This window comes from Schistocerca americana, chromosome 2 (assembly GCF_021461395.2).
Source record: "Schistocerca americana isolate TAMUIC-IGC-003095 chromosome 2, iqSchAmer2.1, whole genome shotgun sequence".
NCBI classification, from domain to species: domain Eukaryota; kingdom Metazoa; phylum Arthropoda; class Insecta; order Orthoptera; family Acrididae; genus Schistocerca; species Schistocerca americana.
The window spans coordinates 704,689,912-704,714,369 of NC_060120.1; the positions used below are offsets into that span (position 1 = coordinate 704,689,912).

Here is a 24,458-nt window from a genome sequence, read left to right on the forward strand (position 1 = left end):
TAGAACATTGCGCGGCCCCTTCCGCCGGAGGTTCGAGCAACTCTAGGGATCGATGACCTCAGCAGTTTGGTCCCTTAGGAATTCACGCACATTTGAACATTTGAAGTGTAGAACATCCACTGGATTGTGAGTGCTCCACTGGTCACACTGCGGTAGTCGTTGTAGCTGCGGAGGTTAATCTGCATGAGGTTCTTTCCTGGTGATTTTACAGTGAAGTCTGACTTGAGCCACTGTGGTACCTGATGTAGGAATCTGCGATATTGTCATTTGATCGAGCGACGGTCGGTGGTGGCCTCGGCTCCAACCTTACGGCAGCTCGCTGGCCACCATGGTTGGGGCTAAGATTGTCCGCTATTGCGGCTGCTGATGTCGAAGCGTCATTTTCTCGCTTCTGCAGGAGCGTGAAGGCGCCTTCGGAGCCTCTGAACTGCGTCTCGGCGCGACTCTCCAACTGCAGTGAGCGTGCCTGCCTTGATAGACTGGCTGCGAGTGGAGACCAGCCTCGCTTGTCGACCACCACTTTCTGCTTGCAACCTTTGTTGGCACGAGAAATGCTAGGAGCGGGTTACTTCTTGCGCTAGTCGTCTTCCAGTGCCACTGTTGCTTGGCATTTGTTCCATTGTCTACTCCTCTGTTGCAGAGTCTCGCCTTTCGGCGGCTCTGAGTGCTGTTGACGTATGCGGCGCTCCCTGCCCCGTTGCTTTTCAGTGTACGGCCGGGTGGTCAGCCACTCATGACGGTCTTTTCGTTGCCGAACATCTGAGGACTCCGACATGATAGCGGCAGCCGACTCCGTCGTCAGTCGAAGTTTCGGTGCGCCCTGCGGCGCCTTAGATCTGTCAGCAACGGGAGGTGTGGGCTCTGCACCACACACTTCTGTGTCCTGAGGGTTGTCCGCTGTCATCGCTGGGGTCATTGTTGTTGCGGAAGCCAGACGAGGTCGCCGGTAGAAAAGGCCCAGCTGGACGGCTTTCCGCCACACCCGTTGATTTGCTGAACGTCTATATTAACTTCTCCAGTGCCCACGACATCTCGCTACGACAGAAGACGACTGAGAGAATAAGCGTGGGCGAGCGATCAAGGAGTGAATGCAGCCTCACTGGGAAGCGTAGTGTACATTTTGTCTCTAAATATAGTTATCCCACATGAACTGATCTATTTCCCCTAGGTGTTTAATGTGAAGACTTTCAAACACTCTGTATATCACCTTTTAAGTATTATTTGAAACTGTATTTACAGAGCGTTTTTGTGTTATACGTTGTTTTCTCCTTCCTGTTGCCAAATGACGTCAAAGACAACTCCATTTTGTTTTCTCCGCTAACAGAGGTGTAAGTTTCCTGCTGAGAAAGATTATTTAATGAAAAGTGTTTCACCAATTTATGTTCTTGTTTATACACTGCGTTCGCTTTTTCTTTATCCAGTTATTCTAAGACGCATATCCTATTTCGCTCTGGGATCTCTGACTTCTTTTGTGGAAGAACGCGCACGGAAAAAGTATTCAATTCGTGTCTGACTATTTTCAACGTGTCACAAAAACAAAACAAACAACAGAAAAAGATTAAGGGGACACAAATGGACTAAATCCACTACTGTGAATGAGCGCTGCGAAGATTTATTTCGAAGGTTTATTTCGGATGTTAGCAGATGAGTTACGTCCATCCACTTACGTTCAGCGTAAAAATTTTCTTCATGAGAAATCTTGACGATGAAATCCCTTGCCGTTCCTTTAAGGCTTGTGTGAAGGCCGGCATTTGAAATGCGTTGTAGAATGTTTTGACATTGCTTTTCGTCAAAGGTGAATCGGAATTCACTCGCTGGTCTGTGGCGTGCCACAAGTGTGAAAGTCAAGTGGAAGGGACATACTCGAAATCCTACACCTTAAAAGATACCCCTGCGTAAACTCGCTTGGTACGTACTCATTCAAGAAATTTCCCGTGCAGATGTCTTTACAGCACGCTGCTGTAGTTGGTCAGATACAGTGGCAACCACTGTACTCGCTATGCCGTCTTATTGAGTAAGTTTACTAGGGGACCACGGAGTGAAATTAATGGCTTTTAGTTCAAGATCTGGTGATATTTTGTTCTGTATAAGGAAACACGTAATTTCTTGATACTTCAAGCAGACTGGTTTTATGCAGCTCTCCGCGCTACTCTACGATGTGTAAGCCTCTTCATCTCAGAATTACTATTTCGACCTAGATCCACTTGAACCTGCTTATTCTATTCATCTTTTGTTCTAACGCTTAACGCTACAATCCCGGACCCCTCGCCCTCCTCCCCCCCCCCCCCCCCTCTCACTCACACGCATATTTCTCTCCAGTACTAAACTGATAATTCTGTGTTGTCTCATAAGTATCCTATCTACCGATCCATTCTTTCAGTCAGGTTATGCTACAAGTTTATTCTTTCTCTAGTTCTACTCAGTACTCCCTCATTAGTTACGTCATCTATCCATCTAATCTTCAGCATTGTTCTGTATCTCCAGGTTTCAAAAGCTTCTATTCTCTCCGTGTCTAGACTGCTTAATGATCATATTTCATATCCGTACAAGTTTACACTGCAGAGAGAGACATTCAGGAAAGAGTTCACAATACTTAAATCTACTACTTTTAATGACTCATAACATAATCTGATTCCCTCAGCATCGCCTGATTTAATTCGATCGCCCTTGTTTTGCTTTTGTTGGTGTCTCTCTAATGTCCTCCTTTCAAGACAATGTACACTCCGTTCAACTGCAGTTCCAAGTCTCAGACATCAGTAAACCTCAAACTATTTATTTCTTCTCCCTCAGCGTTAATTCCTTTACTGCTTGCTCAATGTGCAGATTGAATATCAGGGATAGGCCACAATCCTTCCTCACCCTCTTCTCAACCACTACTTCCCTTTCATGCCCTTCGACTCTCATAACTGCCATCGGGTTTTAGTGCAAGTTGTATATAACCTTACACTATCTGATACCCTTCACAATTTCAAAGAATATATTTCAGTCAAGGGCTTTACCTGAGTCTACAGATGCAATAAACGTAGGTTGACCTTTCTGTAACTGCCTTCTAAGACAAGTCGCAGGGTCTGTATTGCTTCGAACCTTCCTATATTTCTGTGAAATCCAAATTGATCTTCCCGTGATCGGTTTTATAACAATTTTTCCATTCCTCAGTGAATAATTTGAATAAATATTTTGCAGCGATGACTTATTAAACTGACAGTTCGGTAATATTCACACCTGACAGCAACTTCTTTCTTTGGAATTAGTATTATTACAATCGTCTTGAAGTCTGAGGGTATTTCGCCTGCCTCACATATCTTGTGCAGCAGATGGAATAATTTAGTCATGGCTCGCTCTCCCAAGGATATGTCGTTCTGAGGGAATGCCGTCTGTTACAGAGGCCTGGTTTCGTTTAAGATCTTTCAGTGCTCTATCAGATTCTTCTCGCAGTATCGTATCTCCCATCTTATTGTCACCTAATTCCTCTTCCCTTTCTACAATATTGCCATCAGGTTCATTTTCCTGTAAAGTCCCTCTATATATTTCTTCCAACTTTCAGTTTTTCCTTCCTTGCTTAGTACTGGTTTTCCATGGAGCTCTTGATATTCATATAGCTACTTCTCTTTTCTCAAGATGCCTCTTTTCTTTTCCTATAGGCTGTATCTCTCTTTCACCTAATTAAACACCTTTTTATACGCTTGTATTTATCTTGTCATTCCTTCTTGGGCATTCTTCTCTCTCTGTCGATCGCAGTTTTTAATCGTATGCTTAATTTGCTACCTATTTATATTTTCTCCATTAATCGTTTAAATTCAATAGCCATGTGATATCTAAGGATTACCAATAGACCCTGCCTTTTTATCTACTTGAAGCTCTGTTGGCTTCACTATTTCATCTATCAAAGCTGTCCATTCGTCTGTTACTGCATTCCTTTCCCCCTGGCTCTCCCCATCGGAGGTTCGAGTCCTCCCTGGGGTATGGGTGAGTGCGTTGTCCTTAGCGTTAGTTAGTTTAAGTTAGATTAAGTAATATGTACGCTTATGGACCGATGACCTCAGCAGTTTGGTCCCATAGGATCTTACCACAAATTTCCAAAAATATTTCCCTTTCAATCAACAAACATTGGTTCTTTCAACTTACCTATGTCCCATCTTCTTAACTTGCTTCCTTTTTAAATATGTCAGTCATAAGCTACAGTTCATAACCAATAAATTATAACCAGAGTCCTCATCTAATCCTGGAAATGAGTTGCACTATAAAATCTGACGTCGAAACCCGTGTCTTGCCATTATACACTACTCGCCATTAAAATTGCTACACCACGAAGATGACGTGCTACAGACGCGAAATTTAACCAACAGGAAGAAGATGCTGTGATATGCAAATGATTAGCTTTCCAAAGCATTCACACAAGGCTGGCGCCGGTGGCGACACCTGCAACATGCTGACGTGAGGAAAGTTTCCAACCGATTTCTCATACACAAACAGCAGTTGACCGGCGTTGCCTGGTGAAACGTTGTTGTGGGACCTCGTGTAAGGAGGAGAAATGCGTACCATCACGTTTCCGACTTTGATAAAGTTCGGATTGTAGCCTATCGCGATTGCGGTTTATGGTATCGCGACATTGCTTCTCGCGTTGGTCGAGATCCAATGAATGTTAGCAGAATATGGAATCGGTGGATTCAGGAGGGTAATACGGAACGCCGTGCTGAATCCCAACGGCCTCGTATCCCCAGCAGTCGAGATGACAGGTATCTTATTCGCATGGCTGTAACGGATCGTGCAGCCACGTCTCGATCCCCGAGACAACAGATGGGGACATTTGCAAGACAACAACCATCTGCACGAACAGTTCGACGACGTTTGCTGCAGCATGGACTATCGGCTCGGAGACCATGGCTGCGGTTACCCTTGACGCTACATCACATTCAGGAGCGCCTCCGATGGTGTACTCAACGACGAACCTGGGTGCACGAATGGCAAAACGTCATTTTTTCGGATGAATCCAGGTTCTGTTTACAGCATCATGATGGTCGCATCCGTGTTTGGCGACATCGCGGTGAACGCACATTGGAAGCGTGTATTCGTCATCGACTGGCGTGATGGTATGGAGTGGCATTGGTTACACGTCTCGGTCACTTCTTGTTCGCATTGACGGCACTTTGAACAGTGGACGTTACATTTAAGATGTGTTACGATCCGTGGTTACGATCCCTGCGAAACCCTACATTTCAGCAGGATAATGCATGACCGCATGTTGCAGGTCCTGTACGGGCCTTTCTGGATACAGAAAATGTTCGGTTGCTGCCCTGAGCAGCACATTCTCCAGATCTCTCACCAATTGAAAACGTCTGGTCAATGGTGGCCGAGCAACTGGCTCGTCACAATACGCCAGTCACTACTCTTGATAAACTGTGGTATCGTGTTGAAACTGCATGGGCAGCTGTACCTGAACACACCATCCAAGCTCTGTTTGACTCCATGCCCAGGCGTATCAAGGCCGTTATTACGGCCAGAGGTGGTTGTTCTGGGTACTGATTTCTTAGGATCTGTGCACCCAAATTGGGTGAAAATGTAGTCACATGTCAGTTCTAGTATAATATATTTGTCCAATGAATACCCGTTTATCATCTGCATTTCTTCTTGGTGTAGCAATTTTAATGGCCAGTAGTGTATAATCAATCTGAAACCTTCCGTCGTCTACAAGTATCTTCCACGTATAAAACTTTTTTTCATTATTATGAAACCAAGTGTTTGCTATGTGCAAAATACCGCAGCCAGCTTTCTCTTTCATCTCTTTGCCATAGTCCGTATTCCCCTACTAGTTTTCTTCTCTTCCTTTTCGTACTATCGAATTCAAATCCTCCATCACGATTAAATATTCCTCTGCCTTAACTATCTGAATAATTTATGTTATGTCACCATACATTCTTTCAGTCTTTTCATCATCTGTGGAACTAGTTGCCATATAAAGTTGAACTACTGTGGTGGGTGTTGTGTTCGTGTTTATCTTGGCTATGATAATGCTTTCACTATACTCTTTATAATAGTTTACCCGTATTCCTATTTTTTATTCATTGTTAGACATACTCCTGCATTACTCTTATTTAATTCTTTATTCATAATCCTATTGTCTCCTGTTCATCCTGCCACCGAACTTCACTAATTCTCACTATGTCTAACTTCAGTCTATCCATTTCCGTTTTTAAAATTTCTAACCTACCTTCCCAAATTATGGATCTAAAATTTTACCCTCTGACCCGTTGAATGCCACGTTTGTATTTCTTGATGAAGACGCCATCCTGAATAGCACTGTCTAGCGACCTGTGCTGGGAACTAGTTTACGCAAGAGGATACCATATCATTTGACCATGCAGTAGAGCTACATGTCCTCGGGAAAAGTAACAGGTGTAGTTCCCTATGCTTTCAGCCGTTCTCAGGCCCTGCACGCAAGGCCATGTTGGCTGATACTACAATGATCCGTCAGTCATCCAGACCATTGCCACTGCAAGTATTGAAAAGGGTGCTGCCCCTCTTCAGGAACCACATGTTTGTCTGGCCACCCCACAGATACCGCTCCGTTGTGGGTGCTATATGTATCGTCGAAGCACGCAAGCTACTCCCTTTTAGCAAGGTCCATGGGTCATCGGGAGTTTTCCTTCTTACTTGGTTATAATTCATCTAGACGGCTGTTAATGTTTTACATGCACATGTACCACGTTGTTCCATGCTGTTGGAGGACCTATGTGATATCACAGCACCTATACCATCGCTTAAGTAAGCTCTGAGAGAATCCTAACAATGCCGTCCATCTTCGCCACGGAATTGTACCAGATGACGTTCAGTATTTTCCTAGCCCTGGAAGCTCATGCACAGCTTATGAAAGCCAGATAATTCTCCCTCGGGATCCACCAAGAGGAACGAACGGTCCCAACATATTTAAGAAGAACTGCCCTGAAAGCTACTTCCACAAAAAAAAAAAAAAAAAAAAAAAAAAAAAAAAAAAAAAAAAAAAAAAAAAAAAAAAATTAGTTTTATTATAGTTTCTATGTATTGATTTTGCATTGGCAGTTACTTTGCTTAGAATGCCAGAAAGCTTGTCTGAGAATCTGCATCCATTGCAAACAATGAATCGAAACGGCGAAACAGAAGTTAAGCTGACAGCGTGATTTCCAAGAAAGTGTACCGAATCGCCTAATAAAGAAAAACCAGATTGTACCTAAGTTCGCTTCAAAATCGTTACACTCTGTTTTATACTTCTTTATTACTCTGACAGGACATTGGACAAAAATGTAATTGATATCTGGTCAAATGAAAGGGAGTCTCTGGAAATCTGAAATATATATATTTTTTTCTTTTTCTCTTTTTGGCTTACCTGTGGCAATGAATAACGCTCGGCCAACAGGACTCTGGAAACTGCTACTAAAAAGGCCTGTCTCATTTACTGAACAGCTAACTAACTACAGGTGAATTCTGTGTGTAATGAGTCCACCTAATGTGTCTGCATTTTAAAATGCAATTGTGAAACTGTATCTAGTCAATGACAAAGACTGGGAAACGGACGATGGCGTGACAAATTACGTTAATGGTGATTCCCTTAAAAAGTCTATTGGCAAATTTAAAAATTTCACTTTACGAAGGTATTCTTCATTATAATGAAGAACTGCAAAGAAATGATGTTACAAAATATATATGTTCATCGTAGATTACAGGAGGTTGGACGAAGTGAGTTCATCATTTCTGAATTGTTGCTAATATTACCTAATTAAGAAGTGGGAAAGTTCTGTATTGGATACGAAATTGTTACAGTTGTGAGAAGGCAACGGCTCGCGCACAATTAAAGCAAAGAAAATTTATTATTATCTTATTATGAAGTCTTCATCGAATAAATAAAAAAAAACCTTTCTGTCTCGCAGTAAAGATATCAAAAACCATATTATAAAATCAATTTTCTCGGTGTAAGTAATTTTGTTCCATTGTTGTCATGCCGCCCTTTCGGGCTTCAATGACATCACGATTACCCAATATGCGACTAGCATCTGTGCGGAGCGGGCGAAACAGGGGTTATTGCAGACACGCACTGTCGCAGATAGCAGTGTGCACTGTCTGACAAAACAAAGTTGTATGGGAAACTGATAGCGAATGGATATGAACACCCTTTTCAACCCCTCTTATTGGCGCGAACATCAGCCTCTTGATATCCGAAGGAAATTAGAACTACATTCTACAAGCCGAGGACAGACACCGAATTTTGAAGAATACTCTTACCTCCAAGTGTTGATCATCCACATTTCCCTGTTAGCACAAATGAATAAAGCAAAAATCATGTTACACAACTATACACAATTGACATTCCTGTCAGCGAGTAACACTTGTATTCAAGAATCAGCGCCGGCCGCGGTGGCCGAGCGGCTCTAGGCGCTTCAGTCCGGAGCCGTGCGACTGCTACGGTCGCAGGTTCGAATCCTGCCTTGGGTATGGGTGTGTGTGATGTCCTTAGGTTACTTAGGTTTAAGTAGTTCTAAGTTCTAGGGGACTGATAACCTAAGATGTTAAGTCCCATAGTGCTCAGAGCCATTTGAGCCAAGAATCAGCATAACAGAAGCTTCACTGATGAGATATGAACCGTCGAGCTGCACGCCGGGTCACCTACTTATTTCCTGCAGAGGACTAACGTATGCCATGCGCAGAGCTAGGCACCATACAAATAATATCGCCGTCTCTCTCAGATCAGTGGAGTGTTGATATTACATTGTGATTTACTGGGATTAAATGTATGAAATCACCTTACTTTCTCTTATGCGTATAAAAATACTCATTACTGAAAAACGTAGTTCAAACTAACGTTGAAGTCATTGAGCTGACCGTTGCTTGTAATTAGGGCAGTTGATGACAGCGACTGGGTTGACAGAAAAAAAGGCCTGTTGTGATCCAAATAAGCTAAATAGTTTTAACAAACTGTAGCAGAAGAGGAATTTATGACTGGAAATGGAGACTGAGAGGGATGTGTAGCTAGGCGAATGGACAGTGAGTGAACCAAGCATCTACTTTCCTAATCACCGAGACATAAGAAAAATTCCGAAGCGACGACTTAATGGAAGATGGGTAAATGACGTTAGAAAATGGCAGCAACGGGGTGATTTTTATCACTGAAGTCTGAAACTTATAGCCAACCAGCGAACATCAAATGGCAGACGATTATCACACGCTTCGTAATTCACTATCGAATTTTAGTTTCTTATAATTTAATTTACTTATCAATCTTAAAATTATATCCCAATATTACAGTATACGAACGAATACTAAGTAAGTCTCTTGTTAGATAAATGATCCTTGTGTGCAGGGTAATACTCCATACTGACAGCGTTATTTTATGCGTAAAGAAGCTTTAAGTCGCCATCAAAATTTCTGGTATGCCTACGTGCTATAGTGATAAACATCTTTATTTTCTCATGTGTTACAGGTATGACACGAAGCTGACTGGAGTATTGAATCTTGCATCACTGAATTTTTTTGTAGTAAGAGAATTATTCTAGGAACAAGAACGAACTTACACTATATTGTCACCAGTGATTTATTTACTTTGGAAACAATCCTGCGTTGACATGGACCTCAGACAAGCGTTTCCTCTAACTGTATTATTTATGGTTTCTGCGGCACCGATCTCCGTATCCGTAAGTAAAAAAATTCATTTAATAACCATTAATCTTTCTCAGTTAACTTTCACACTGGCTTGGATACTTATTTTCTAAGACTGCTGTAGTGCAATATTCAGTTCCAAGTAATACGTAATGGCAGCTGGAAACAAATAATATTGTACTCTTTTTTTCTCAGCAGCATTCGGTTAACCATATCTGACTTCAGTTACAGATGGAAAACACGGTATCACTGATTTCTAATCTTACATGCACTGCTGTATGTTACGGGATGTCAACCAGTCATAGTACACACTCGCTAATTAAGAAAAGCTAATTGCTAACCTCCATTCAGTACTAATTCCTTCATTAACATGAACATTTTACATACATTTTCATATTCGTGTAACTAAATATCATTAGGCAAAGTCTTTTCCTTAACACATTCTTTCATTCTTTTACTTTTGTTTGATGATTGGGCCGTGGGGGCAGGGGTGAGGAGTATTCCTGGTGACCTCGATAATGAGGAGATTTAGGTCTCTTTATGATAGTGAAACAACCATCCATCCTGGAGGCTTGATGTAATCACGAAAATAGTGATACAGTTGTACACTGTTTCCAATACAGTATATTTTTGATTCATAGTACTAAGTTACTAAAGCTGCAATAGACTGAAGTGAGTTTGAATATCTGCACCCTCTACATAGGGTACTAGGTACCAACCAAAGATCATTTGTTTTTGCAGATATTTCTCCAGATACTCACATGAAATTGTAGCTGACAAGATTAGAGTTGATGTGTCAGTAATTTCTTCCGGTTACAATGTTCTGTTAAAGCATTTGTTACAATATGTTCTGCTGTATGTTAGAGTACCACACTAAAGTTAACATGTTATATTTTTCCACAGATATCATTTTCTAGTTTTAGTCCAGTGGCACTCTTTTTAACTATTTGTGATAGAGATATCCACGACACTATCACCACATTTAACTTGGCCATGAAGTAGCGCAGGACGCCGGCGAACATGGCGTAAACTTGCAGAGGCTTATGCCACTGCACAATATGTCGCTAAAGTAGCTGTTTACCTCTGTTCAACAGTTCTTAGTTATTGATTCCCATTATCAGGACATAAAAACCGTAGGTCTTTATATAAAGTATGTGTCAGCCGTCAGCGTCAGCACTCAACTAGCTGAGTACTGATTCTGAGGGCTGACGATTGACTCCATACTTTGTACGAAGACTTTTCTTTTTGATGTTCGATTGGTGGGCTGTTTCCGAAACACAACAATCAATAAGAACCGTCCATCAGTAGTGACCAGTTATTTTAGCGTCCTATTCGGCTGTGGCATAAGTCTCCTTAACCATCACCACACGTCTCACTTAGCTAGCGATTAATTTCAATCGGTGTGAAAATCGAGAACACGAATGACTACACGCTATTCTTGTAATGAAAACGTCGCTATTTTATGTATCAAAATCAGCCGTTAATAACGTTCGTGATTACTGACGTAATGGAGCAAGAGAAGGAAGTCATTTTGGAGGATAGAATGCGTGTGGAAAACATCACCTCTATGACCAAGGGGCTGCACGCGTGGTATGTTGTCAGCAATGTTGACGCATGATAATGAGATGCATGGGACTTTCTTTTCATCGATTGTGACAATGGATTAGACATGGATTTCATTTTTCAGTACTGAAAGGAAGCGCCAGTCACGTTAATGGAAGTACATACACACTCACCGCCATCAAAACATTTCGGGTATGCGTCAGTGCTAAAAAGATGAAGGTGGCCTTGTTCTAGGACAGCGATGGTTCAATCCGTACTCATTGCGTTCCAAAGCCCTTTACGTTATCAGGTGCATACTATCAAAATGTTCTGAAGAACAGGCTCCTTCCAACATTGCGTGAGAAACCGCCGGGCATGTGCTCTTTCGTCAAAACGACGCACCAACGCATCGGGCCAACGCAACGGTGCAGTTTCTTCGTGACAACAGCTTTGAACTGATTTCTCACACTCCCTTCTCACCTGACCTGGCTCCTAGTGACTTTTGGCTGTTTCCAACGATGAGAGACACACTCTGGGTCTGCCGATTCACTAGCCACGCCGCTGTTGTATCAACGATTTCCAGTGGTCAAACCAGACACTCAAAGAAGCACTCGCAGCGGCCATGGAATCTTGGTGTCGACGTTGTGAAAAATGTGTACGGCTGCAAGGAAATTACGTCGAGAATTGACATGAGTTCCACAGTTTTCGTGTGATTTGTTTGTAAGAAAAAAATTCAGGTGTTGCAAAGTGAATGCACCTCGTAAATACAAGTAGCTGTAATCTGTGAATTCATACTTCTTCTCCCTTATTACACACATAGGGTGGGAATACCTATGGAGTGAACACTGAGATTCACAGAACGGAATTTTTGACGCTATCATTGACTCCGAAAGTCACCTGACTATAGTGCTGCTTATGTTTGCCGGTAAACGTACGATTTTCAATGTCATTACATCGCTAGTGCAGAAGATTCCGATCAGAGTACTGTTAACTGTTCACGCGTTTCCTAGGTATGCCATGTGTGTTCGCTAATCAGAAATGAAGAATATACGAGGAATTCAGTCATTAAATGTACGAAACGTGATTCTCTGGTTATATTTGACTCCCGTCTCACGTTCCAACACTGATGTTGCATTCAGGAAGAGCGTGGTCGAAATTCCCTTCCAGCCATGTACATTTTCCTAGCTGCCCCTAAATCGTTGATGGCCAATGCTCTCGTAAAATTTTCTTGCCTCTCACTTCGCAAGACGAACTGTGCTGCTCTCTAATCATCTCGTCCCCGATTTTACTCTTCTTGCGTCCTTTCATACACTCGAGACCAAACGCATATCACTGTGTGAAGTAGTGTATGTAGAAGGTAAACGAAGACCAAATTAAGTATAAATTCTTCGAAAAGGGCATAACTGCCTATTTGTGCCACTTTTGTGAGATCCAAAAATATGCTCCGTCTTAAAATCTACATCTATAACATTATTCTGCAGTTCACACCTAAATCTTTGGTAGAGAATCCACAGAACCACTTTCAGGCTATGTATCTACCGGTCGAAGAACCACTTTTAGACTTTTTCTACCGTTACAATCTCGGATAGCACCTGGCAGAAACAACATTTTAATCTTTCCGATCCATTTCTGATTACTTGCATGTTATGTTGGTGGTCATAGGTGGGAATCAGCAAAATATTTTGTCGACTCTCTTTTTAGTAAGGGTCACAAAATATTTCGTCATTTGAAGGAGAAAGTAGGTGGTTATGATTTCGTGAAGAGGTCTTGATGCACCGAAAAGCACCTTTGGTTTAAAAATTACCACTGCAATTCGCTCACCACATCCGTGACACTCTCACCACCATTTCATCATGATACAAAATGCGCGACCCTTCTTGGAACTTTTTTGATTTCCTCCGCCAGAACTATCTGGTTTGGAGTTCATACCGCTTAACAGAATTTTAGAAGAGGATGATCAAGCTTAGTGTTGGCAGTCAATAGGACGTTAAAGCCTAATCTTCCTTCCACTGTTTGCAGGTGCATGGCACTTGTTACGTCACATTGTATTATTTATTAGTGCTTCTTTCCCGTTCCTTTCACATGTAGAGAGGGGGAAGAACGATTGCTTAAATGCCTGTGAGAGCACTGTAGCTAGTCTAATCTTGTCGTAGCGATTTCATTCGGAGCGATACGCAGGGGACTGTAATATATACCTACATTCATCACTCAAAGTTGGTTGTGGAGCTTTCTAAGTAACTTCTATCTTCAAGGGTATGTCAGTTCAGTTCTTTCAGCTTCTTCGTCACACACTTCCATGGGTCGAAACAATCCGTGACCATTCGTGCAGCCGTTCTTTGTATTCGTACTGCCATTTAGACCTATTTGGTATGTGTTCCACATGCTTGTGCTGTACTCCAGGATGGGTCGCTGAGTGTTTTGTATCCAGTATCCTTTGTGGACTGATTGCAATTCCCTTGTATTCTGCCAATGAAACGCAGTCCTCCACCTGCTTTATCCAGACTCAGCTTACGAGTATTTGATCCTTCCATTTCATATCTCTACAAATTGTCACACCCACATATTTGTATGAGCTGATCGAGTCCAGCCGTAGCTCACTGATACTATATTCATAGGATACTACATCTTTTTCGTTTTTTAAAATGTAGAATTTTACTTTGCTGAACAATTAAATCAGGTTGCCAGTCTTTGCACCATTTTGAAATCTTATAAAGATCTCACTGAATATTTGTGCAGCTTCTTTTAGACAGTGGGCCATTATAGATAACTGCAGAACCTACGAAAAGTCTGAGCTTTCTATTAATATTGTCCGCAACGTCATTAATATAACACAACATGTATAGGGTGGATTCCAACACACATCCGTGAGCGCACTTCTGTAATGACTCTCCATCCAACATAACTTTATGCGTCCTCCCTGCCAAAAATCCTCAGTCCAATCACACATTACACTTGATATCCTGTGAAATCGTACATTTGTTAACAAATGTAGATTTGGTACTGAGTAGATGTGTGTAATTAGCGAAAAATTCAAACAACGAAGTCATATCTACGTTACGTGATTATTTCGGGTTGATGTTGGCGACAGGAACAATACGCTATGCCCAATCCAAATACATTTCTATTCCGAGGCTCTACGAGGCGTGTTGTTTTACGTAAGTATCGGTTTTAAATATGGCCACCGGAATACTGCGACCAGCAGTCTGCACTTGCGCGCAGAGCGTCCGCATTAAGTTGGCAGTGTACTGCTCTCTGCTCGCGGTGGGCAGGAATCCGCTTTTGACTCCCAATCCGGCCCATGGTATTAACTGGTGACATGTGCATTAATGATTCGTTCTTCTGTGCTTAAATACTGAGACATATGGAAACAGTAGAAACGAACGCGCTTCATTACTGAGCATATCGCGTACATCTGTACATCTATTTCCTCACAACACCGTGCTTCGATACTCCAGCAATCGCTTCCGAAAGACAAATGCTTCCCTGACCAACTGACTCTCGTGCATCCATCGGGAACGTCATGTATCAGAGATGAAGATCGAGGTACGTGCAAGGGGAAACACCCAATAATTCAGTTGTATTGCACGCACAGTTCCCATCATGCACTACGTTTGAACTACTAATTTCAGGTGGAAACCTGACACCACGAGATGTTGGTGTGACCTGTGTGACAGCACGAGGGCACGTGTGAAGGGTTATCACTGCATAACGCTGAAAAAACAACTCATTTTGGGTATCGCTGTAGTGTATTCTACGTAGTACATTCATTTATCGCTGGCAGAGACGAAGATTAGTATCCGACATACCAGCTTCTAGTTTTTTGCTAATTATTGTTTGAAAATAATTTTAATTTCTTTTAGGTTCTTAAGCTTACATATTCGCAGTTATGAATTTCAAAATAACAATCTATGCAGGCACAGGAGTACGTCATGGTGGATATCGATGCTGGTACGCTGAGAGGACAGATCAGAACAACGTACACAAATAAAACCATGTATAGCTTTGAAGGCATACCTTATGCAGAACCGCCCGTGGATAATCTTCGGTTCCAGGCAAGTAGATAAAGTGAATTAAAGAACATCAACTTGTTAAAGATATATTTTGTTTTGTTATATTTAAACTAAAGATTAGAAGAAAAGTGCACATTATTTCTGTTCCACGATGCTTACGATGCTGGTGACGATGATGATGTTGGCGATGTGGTAGGAATGGGCGGACAATCTTTTTTATTCCATGACATGCAAATAAACCTTTTTAGATATCTGGTGCAGTCTCCACCTGCCACGAAGAATACGTTGCCCGATGTGTGCACTAAATCTCGGGTCTCGCATGTTAACCAACAAGAACCCCAGCTAAAGCGACTCACAATGAATAAAATTGTTCTAAAATGGTGAGATATGTCTGTTTTACCACACATTGAGGTCACTTATCTGTAAAGTTCTGTACTGCGTACAAACCGCCTTTGAAGGTTACCGCATTCAAAGACTGCAGACGCACCACTCTCTAGACAAAAAATGTACAATTATGACCAGCATGACTTGGCAAAATGTTAACATTAGCTTTAAACAATATATGAGACCACGTGCTGTAATTAGAGATTCACATTTACGAAAACACAAGTTACTGTATTGTCAAATCTTCTTCACTTATTTGAATTTAAATGCAGAGTTCAGTGAAGTAATTAAAAATCAGCTCAAAGGAAAAGTATACAAATTTGGCAAAAGTGACGTGTGGACGTGTTAAATCATTTTCTGTGTACACGCACTTCAGTAATTCAATGTCAAAATCACAATGATCACGTTATCAGCTAATGGAACAAGAGTATCAGTTTCGTAACCATATATTTGCCACGCATGTGCTAACTCAGCTCTGTATCTCGATATCTCGGTGCAGGAATCTGAATGTAGATAACCGAGTGTAGACAGATGCTGAAATAACTATTATGTGGCGTGAACTACTGTTCGTCCGTCTGCAATGAATAAAGTCAATAAAACATTTCACGGTCGTACTGTCAAAAAATAACATGCATCGACAAGTTAGCAGCACTTGGATTTCTTCGGTAACAGCATCTTCAACGCAATATCTTCATTCAGAAAATATTCTTAAATGTTTTTTGGTACTTTGACAAGACCACCTGCACACTTCGTTATAAAATTAATTTCTATTAAGTTAAATCTGTAACACGTCATTTGAACAAACACATACTCATTTCTTTACATTACTCATGGTCCAGAATATCATCAACAAAAACTTATACAACCTTTCTAAAGGGAACTGTTACAAACAGTCAAATATTTGGTGGTCAAATACTACCTGATTGACGCTTTCTGACTGATCAGACAGTTCATGTCCGGTTTGTGCCATTGGCCAGAAGTAATGTATTCTTCCGCCAATGTCCGTTCCCTTAACTGAGAGTCAGCGGATCTGACGGCAATACAGCGGGCACGGGTTTGACTCCCAGCCATGTCTTCGCTCTGGGACTGGGTATCGTGTAGTCGTCATCATTTCATCATAATCGACATGTAAGTCGTCCAGTCTACGGTGAATTGATAAGACTTGCAACTCGGTGGCAGAACTTCCCCAGGTAGGGCCTCCCGGCCATCAGTGCCATACGATTATTTCATTTGTTTTTCATTCCGCCAATGATTGATGTAGAAACTGTTCATTCAAACTTTTTCCTTTGTGTCACTTTATCGATGAGTCTTCTTCATCCTTGGAACATGGTAGATTTCATATGAGCATCTAAAGGAAAAGCCATAAGTGGCTTCCTTTGGCTATAAGGCCTCATAGTGTACAGGGTGTTTCACAATTCATGTTGCACACTTCTAGAGGTTGTAGATGAGACTTAATAGATGAAGTTTTGCATAGAAACATACTTCCGGTAACGCCATCCAACGACGCTACAGAGCGTATAAGTCATAGGTGCCGGTGCCTGTGTACTGGGAATTTCCGTAAGAACGCGTAAAACTTTTACAAGGCATAGAGGATGCTCCACTGAACAATTTGTCGCAGGGAATCTCGGGTTGGAGAAGTCAGCTTAAGGCGATGATAGGAATAAATCACATTACAGTGTACTTTTTTATTTACATTAGTTACGGCTAATACCACCAGTGACACAATTAACGTACAATTTGTACTGTATCTTACAAAATGTGCTGAAACTCATGGCAATCAACCTCAATGCAAGCATAACATCGGCGAACAAGATCCTGACGTACCCTGACAAATATCCCTGGTATGTTGTGAATCACATCATAGGCTACAATTCTGGCAACTAATTCCATCTCCGTATCCACTGATGTCTCATACATAAGTGACTTTAGATATCCCCACAGGAAAGAATCATGGGCATTCAGATCAGATGACCTCCCAAGCCATGGAATACGACTTCCACTTCCAATCTAGCGACCAGGAAATATTGAGATGGTTGGGAACATACACACTGCAGTGAGGCGGTACACATTTATGCTGTTGATTCATAGTACGTTCTGTCATGGCACAATGTAAATACGGTACAACAGAGCTATCTTATGGACTAGTAGAGTAAACAAACCTGCATCATGACTTCCTAGCAATCAGGTTCGTCCTCCTTGTTTCCTTGCAGGTTCAAAAATGGTTCAAATGGCTCTGAGAACTATGGGACTTAACATCTGAGGACATCAGTCCCCTAGAACTTAGAGCTACTTAAACCTAACTAACCTAAGGACATCACACACATCCATGCTCGAGGCAGGATTCGAATCTACGCCTGTAGCGGTCGCGCGGTTCCAGACTGAAGCGCCACAACGGCCGGCTTCCTTGCAGGAAATAAAGAATGTATATGTAAACAAAAAGCACAGTTCGTGTAGTCTTGTACGCATTTTACTTGTAAATAAGCTGGGAAACAGTAATGCTAGACAATGCGAGAGACAAGTTCACTTCCACATCTTCTTAAGCTGGCTTCTCCGACACCAGGTTCCCTACCTCAAAATGTTCAGTGGAGCATTCTCTACGTCCTGCTACATTTCTGCACGCTCTTACGGAAACACCTGGTTTGTATGTACTTATAATGGTTGATACCGTGATTATGTTAAAAAATTTCAAGCATGATGGAGAAGGATAAATGTATCAGTTGGAGGCAAGGATCCCGGTACCGGAAACGAACAGATCGGAAGTTACAAGAGAAAATCATTCTGGAACCTCTGACAGTGGAATACCTGTATCGATACTGTTGTTGGTAAGATTGTAGAGTAGGCAACTTTCAGAGTGGTACTGTGGACCAAAAGAAGAAAAAGTCTAGTAAACGTGGGCTGCAAAATGCATCTCTTAAGAGTAGTAAGCACTTGTTCAATAGAGGAGATGTGTTTCATACTATCGAAGATTAACAAGTGCTCATAGCTCCTCAACTATGCATTTTAGACCCCATGTTTGCTGGACATCTTTTCTTGTCTTCGACCGTATTGCGAGCTCTGAAAGTTGAATACCTAAAACAGGCGCCGGCGACTGAAACTTTGACGCTCTGTGGCGTCGTTGTATGACGTTTCTACACATGAGGTCCTACGCAGAAATTGAACAGTTATGTCCCTCTACAACCTCTAGAAGTGTATAACGTTAATAGTGAACGGTGGCAGCTTCCAGTATGATTTCAGGCAATAGCGCTGCAGAAGGTACGTAAGTGAGAAAGCGATTTGCTTTCATTGCACCTCACAGTGTCTGCATGTCTAATTTAAACATTGGAATTTTAACGAAACCTCTTCCAAGTTTAGCCAACCAAACCCAGGTGCGTCCTTCCTTTCCCAGGTCTTGACAGAACACTCTCAAGATCACGACAAGGGCAAACAGGAGCGAAGAGACATGTAGCTCTTTTACTATAATAACGATAATATAATTAATTGTGCGATACACAGTAACCAGACCCAGTCATTCGTTTGCTATGCATCTAAGAAACTATACATGTTGAAACTTTCTGGCGGATTAAAACTGTGTGCCGCGAAACTCGAACTCGGGACCTTTGCCTTTCAAGGGCAAGTGCTCTACTAACTGAGCTACCCAAGCACGACTCACGCCCCGTCCTCACAGCTTTAATTCTGCCAGTACCTCGTCTTCCTACATTCCAAACTTTACAGAAGCTCTCCTGCGAACCTTGCAGAACTAGCACTTCTGAAAGAAAGGATATTGCGGAGACATAGCTTAGCCATAGCCTAGGGAATGTTTCCGCGATATCCTTTCTTTCAGGAGTACTAGTTCTGCAAGGTTCGCAGGAGAGCTTCTGTAAAGTTTGAAATGTAGGAGACGAGATACTGGCAGAAGTACAGCCGAGTTCGAGTCTCGGTCCAGCACACAGATTTAATCTGCCAGGAAGTTTCATATCAGCGCACACTCCGCTGCAGAATGAAAATCTCATTCACTAAACATGTTGTCTGTGAAATAATTTAAACTACACCTTTCCCGTTTCATTTTATTTCTCTGTATTATTTAGCCTCTACAAACTGAAAAATGAATGTTATTGCCCATAATTAAGATGCTTAGATATTTATATATTTGTAAATAGTTGTACTTCTCCAGCCTCCTGTGACCAAGGGAGAATGGAGCGGTGTTCGAGACGCACTCCAGCCTGGATCGGCGTGTCCACAGCCAGCCAATGGTGCAGCATTCGGCAGCGAGGACTGTCTGTACCTTAATGTTCACAGCCCGTCGGTACGCATCCTTCAATAAAACTTACTTCTCCGTCTGTCGGGGAAGCTCGAAAATTGTTAATCGTACAGCTAAAGTAGACTGAGTGCCACTATACAGTCTAATTTTGTAACTCGATTTCCGATTTTGCAGTTAACTTCGTCGAATGGGACTCTAAAAGCTGTCATTGTTTGGATACATGGCGGGTGTTTTCTAAGAGGAAGAAGTGACACTTGGACACCACACTTCTTTGTGGATAACGACGTAGTATTTGTCAGCGTAAATTACCGGCTCGGATTACTGGGTAAGGAATAAAAGCTTTATGTTGAAGAAGTAACTTTCATAAAATTATATCATATGAATGCACCACAAACTTCTACTATTGAAATTAAAAGGGTCATACATTCTTTCAAGAATAAAAGTTCTTCTGGTTTTGACTGTGTTTCCAATAGGGTACTAAGATTTGTTCCCATACAGTAAGTCTGATATTGTCCGAAATATGTAATGCATCACTAACTCAAGGCATTTTTTCAGAGAGAAAAAAATATTCCGTTGTTAAACCCCTCATTAAGAAAGGTGATAGACATCACTAACTACCGACCTATCTCACTGCTGGGATCGTTTTCCAAAATTTTTGAGAAGGTGATGTATTCTAGAATAGTATCTCACCTTGGCAAAAATAATATCCACAGCAAATCACAGTTTGGGTTTCAGAAGGGGTACTCTACTGAGAATGCCATTTACAAGTTCACACAACAGATATTACAAGTATTAAACAACAAAATAGCATGGTAAGTATTTTCTGTAACCTATCCAAGGCATTTCATTGTGTGAATCATAGTATACTCCAAGATACGTTGAAGTTTTATGGGATTGGTGGTATAGCCAACCAATGAATCATGTCGTATCTAACCAAAAGAAAGCAGAAAGTTGTACTTAGTAGTAATTCAACCAACAGAATCCAGGGACATAATTCTGACTGGTGAGAAACCACTTTTGGTGTTTCCCAAGGCAGAGTTTTAGGTCCACTATTATTTCTCATATATGTAAGAGATCTACCATCTAATGTAGAAAAAGCAGAATTGTAATAACTCCCAGGATACAAACAGAAATGGAAGAAATGGTGAACAAAGTTCTCAGAAGTATCGTTGACTGGTTATTGCGAATGGGCTCACCCTGAATTTCACAAACACACATCATATTCATTCCTGCACCTTTAGGGGTACTGCACCAGTGATAAATGTAACACATGATGATGAAATAATACAGAGGGTGAAAACTTCAAAGATTATTGCTGAGAATTTAAATTGGAAAAAACACATGTTGGAACTCCTAAAGCAACTAAGTTCAGCCACATTTGCACTTAGAATCATAGCAAATTTTGGGGAGAGAGAAATCAGTAAGTTGACATATTTTGCTTATTTTCACACAGTAATGTTATATGGAAAAATGTTCTGGTGTAACTCATCTTTAAGAAAGAATGTCTTCATTGCCCAAAAAGGTGCTGTAAAAATAATATGTGGTGTTAACTCGCGATCATCTTGTAGACATCGGTTTAAATAGTTGAACATTGTGTCTACTGCTTCACAGTATATTTATTCCCTCATGAAGTTTGTTATAAATAATCCACTACAGTTCTAAAGGAACAATGAGGTACATAATTACAATACTACAAGAAAAAATGACCTTCATTACGCCACACTAAGGTTGTCTTTAGCATAGAAAGGGGTGCACAACGCTGCATCAAAATTTTACCGCTTACCCAGTGATATAAAATGTCTAACAGACAGCAAGGTAAAATTTGAAAATGAATTGAAACAGTTTCTCCTTGACAACTCCTTCTATTCCGTAGAAGAATTTCAATGTTTGTAATGTGTAAAAGCTGGTGGGTAGGAATTGCTAACTCAGTTTGTATATCTTGTTTTCATTTCGGGAGAAAAAATATATCGTGATGTTTGTAGTACAAATAGATGTACCGATTAATTTGCAAGATGAATGTAAAATGACTCGTTCCACATCATGACGATTTATCGTGCAAAATGATCCACGGAACATGAAAGGAACTGACTAACTAACTAACTTATTGACAGAAAGACAGATTCATTCAGTTTCTTATTCCTTAGTGAACCTGGTACATTTATAACAAAAACAGTCTACAATACGTTAATTATATGACCTTTAAGACGATTGTAATTAGTAAATGTTTAGAAAAGACGGTATCCTTCCTCTCCAGAAACACACACTATCCTCTTGATATAAGTATTTACAAATGATTCATTAGATAAGTTCGGTAACTTCTAGAGAAAATGTATAAATGCAACGCTACACCTCAAAATAATAACTACCAGCGTTGTTGTTTATCTTTCTTAGTATCATTGGATAAAAGAAATTCTGGTCACAAGTCTGGTTGTTGCTATGATTCACGACGTTATTTCTAATTCCCAAAGACACGGTGGGTGATGATTCTTGATATCTACGCACAAAATATTTTCTTTCATAGCAGTTGAAGCAATGTTCACTGAAGTCATCCACACTGCGCAACACAGTTAAAGGTTCACTCTTTGGAAACCACTTAATTGTCTCCTATCATCACTAACAAATATGAAATGAGCTAAAAGGTGCTTAAAACCTTTCTCTGTCTCGGTGCAAAAGCGTGGCGGCCTGAACAATACTTTCGGGCTCAGCGACGCTTCAAACAGCACAGTGTCGACACATGCGGAAAACGTCACAGCTCGGAAGTTCGTGTGAAGTGTAAAGTGGGTTAAAGAAGTCGCAGTTCTGTCCAACCCCACCACGGACGTGTCAGACGATGGGAAGTTCGTGACAGCCCCTCTTACCAACATTTCACACATTCTCTTGATGCCTCCGCGTTGGTCAGAGCCGCGTCGCTCAGTGATGAAACCGCGCAGTTTCTTATGGGTGGCCGAGCAAAACATATCAGGCAAGCCGCGGCTCAGAATCGACGATAAAACGAGACGGGGGTTGGCATAAAAGGTGTCAATGAAATCATCACTTCCACTGGGTCTTTGGTTCCCAGACATTTCGCTGTCGAAAACTACAGTTCGCAGTGCAGTGAGCGACAGGACGAAGTTCTCAACAACCTTTGGCTGTGCAGACGCTCCCCCAGGACGATTCAACCCTTTTCTAAGGGCATCGTGGGCCTGCAACCCCATTAAACGTGATCTGACGTCTTTGGAGTGTAGCGCGATCGCAATTTAGCGATCGTTTAAACTCGTTCAAGGAGATTTGAACTTGATCCGAAGCAGCAAAGTGTCTTTATGCTGTTACAGTGCTGTTTCGTGCCCAGCTGTAGAATGATCTCGGGATGGTGGAGAGGGGGGCGAGAGAGACACGTGCGTGAATAAAACATCAAAGAGATCCCCTACTGCAGCGACGTAGAACCAATCCAGTGAGGTACGCCAAGGAATCTGTGTATGAATGGCTGCGTACGCCCCGAGAGTGTTGCCGAATGGTCTTGGAGAGACCCTTATCCGTTTTATTCAGGCATGTGTCTATGTCACCCGTGGCCACCCTTCTCTCTCTCTCTCCCGCCTCCCCCCCCCCCCCCCTCACCACTTTATCACGTCACAGGAGTGCGATAAAAGGAGCTCCGAAAAATAAATAACACCCTTTGCTGCTTTGGATTCCGTTCAAAATTCGTTTAGTGGTTTTGAACGGTCTTTAGTAGCAAAAATTGTGGTTGCGTTACATTCCGCGTTATTGTAGTAAGAGAGCTACCTGTCTGTTTGCTTGTAGTTGCTGTCGCGCTCTTGAGAGCGATGTGTAAAGCTTGGGAAAGGGTGGACATGCCTACATGTGGCTGGGAAAACTTGGCAGAGGCTTCGTTAACATTCCAACGTCTAAAATAGACGTGCTGGCACTTTAAGGTGCAATGAGAGCACATTCCCTTGTCGCTTACGTACCTTCTGCAGCACTGTTGCCTGAAAGGATACTAGGGGCTGCCTATGTTCACTACGCGAGATAAAGTATGAAGCCTGAGAGCAGATGGAAGTCTGTTAGGATTATTATCTTTATATACCAACATGAAATGTATCATAGTCCTAGGGCGAAGAAGGTCACGTGCAATGTGGTTACAGGCCCACGAAACCCTTATACAGGGTGAAAAGTATTTAAACCGACAAACTCCGGGAGGTTGTAAGGAACATCAAAACAAATATTTTTCCCTAATGTCATTTTTTTCCTATGAAATGTATTTTAACTGGTAGAGGAAGATTTCTCTAGCGGCAAATTAATTAAACCAACAAACACTTTTCCATTTTTTTATGACCAAGAGACAACACATTAATACAACCCATTTTCAGTTACAGTAGATTTTCAAAAATGCCTCCATTGACACGTAAACAAAGATTACACCGTCGGCTCATGTTCTGTCCGACACGGGCAAAAACCCCAGAAGTACCTGAATTGTTTCTGCTGCTGCTCCTATCCGGGCAACCAGATCCTCTTCTGATCCAACAGGAGTTGCATAAACAAGGTTGCGCATCTCTCCCCACACAAAAAAAGTCCAGAGGGGACATATCTGGGGATCGAGCAGGCCATGGTACAGGACCACTTCTGCCAATCTACATTTCTGGGAACCGTCAGTCCAGGAATCGACGCACACGACGACTGAAATGAGC

The 24,458-nt window shown here is 41.7% G+C and overlaps 1 protein-coding gene across 3 annotated transcripts in view; it reads left to right on the forward strand.

The window, feature by feature from the left end:
* The window catches only part of LOC124594738 (esterase FE4-like), a 106,163-nt gene that overhangs the window by 16,478 nt on the left and 65,227 nt on the right, over positions 1–24,458 (forward strand). For all 3 annotated transcript variants that reach the window (XM_047133112.1, XM_047133113.1, XM_047133114.1), the window contains exons 2-5: positions 9,449–9,659; positions 15,081–15,218; positions 19,711–19,842; positions 19,972–20,122. In XM_047133112.1, the coding sequence (XP_046989068.1) occupies positions 9,591–9,659; positions 15,081–15,218; positions 19,711–19,842; positions 19,972–20,122 (490 nt within the window). In that variant the 5' untranslated portion in view covers positions 9,449–9,590. The remainder of the gene's footprint in view (positions 1–9,448; positions 9,660–15,080; positions 15,219–19,710; positions 19,843–19,971; positions 20,123–24,458) is intronic.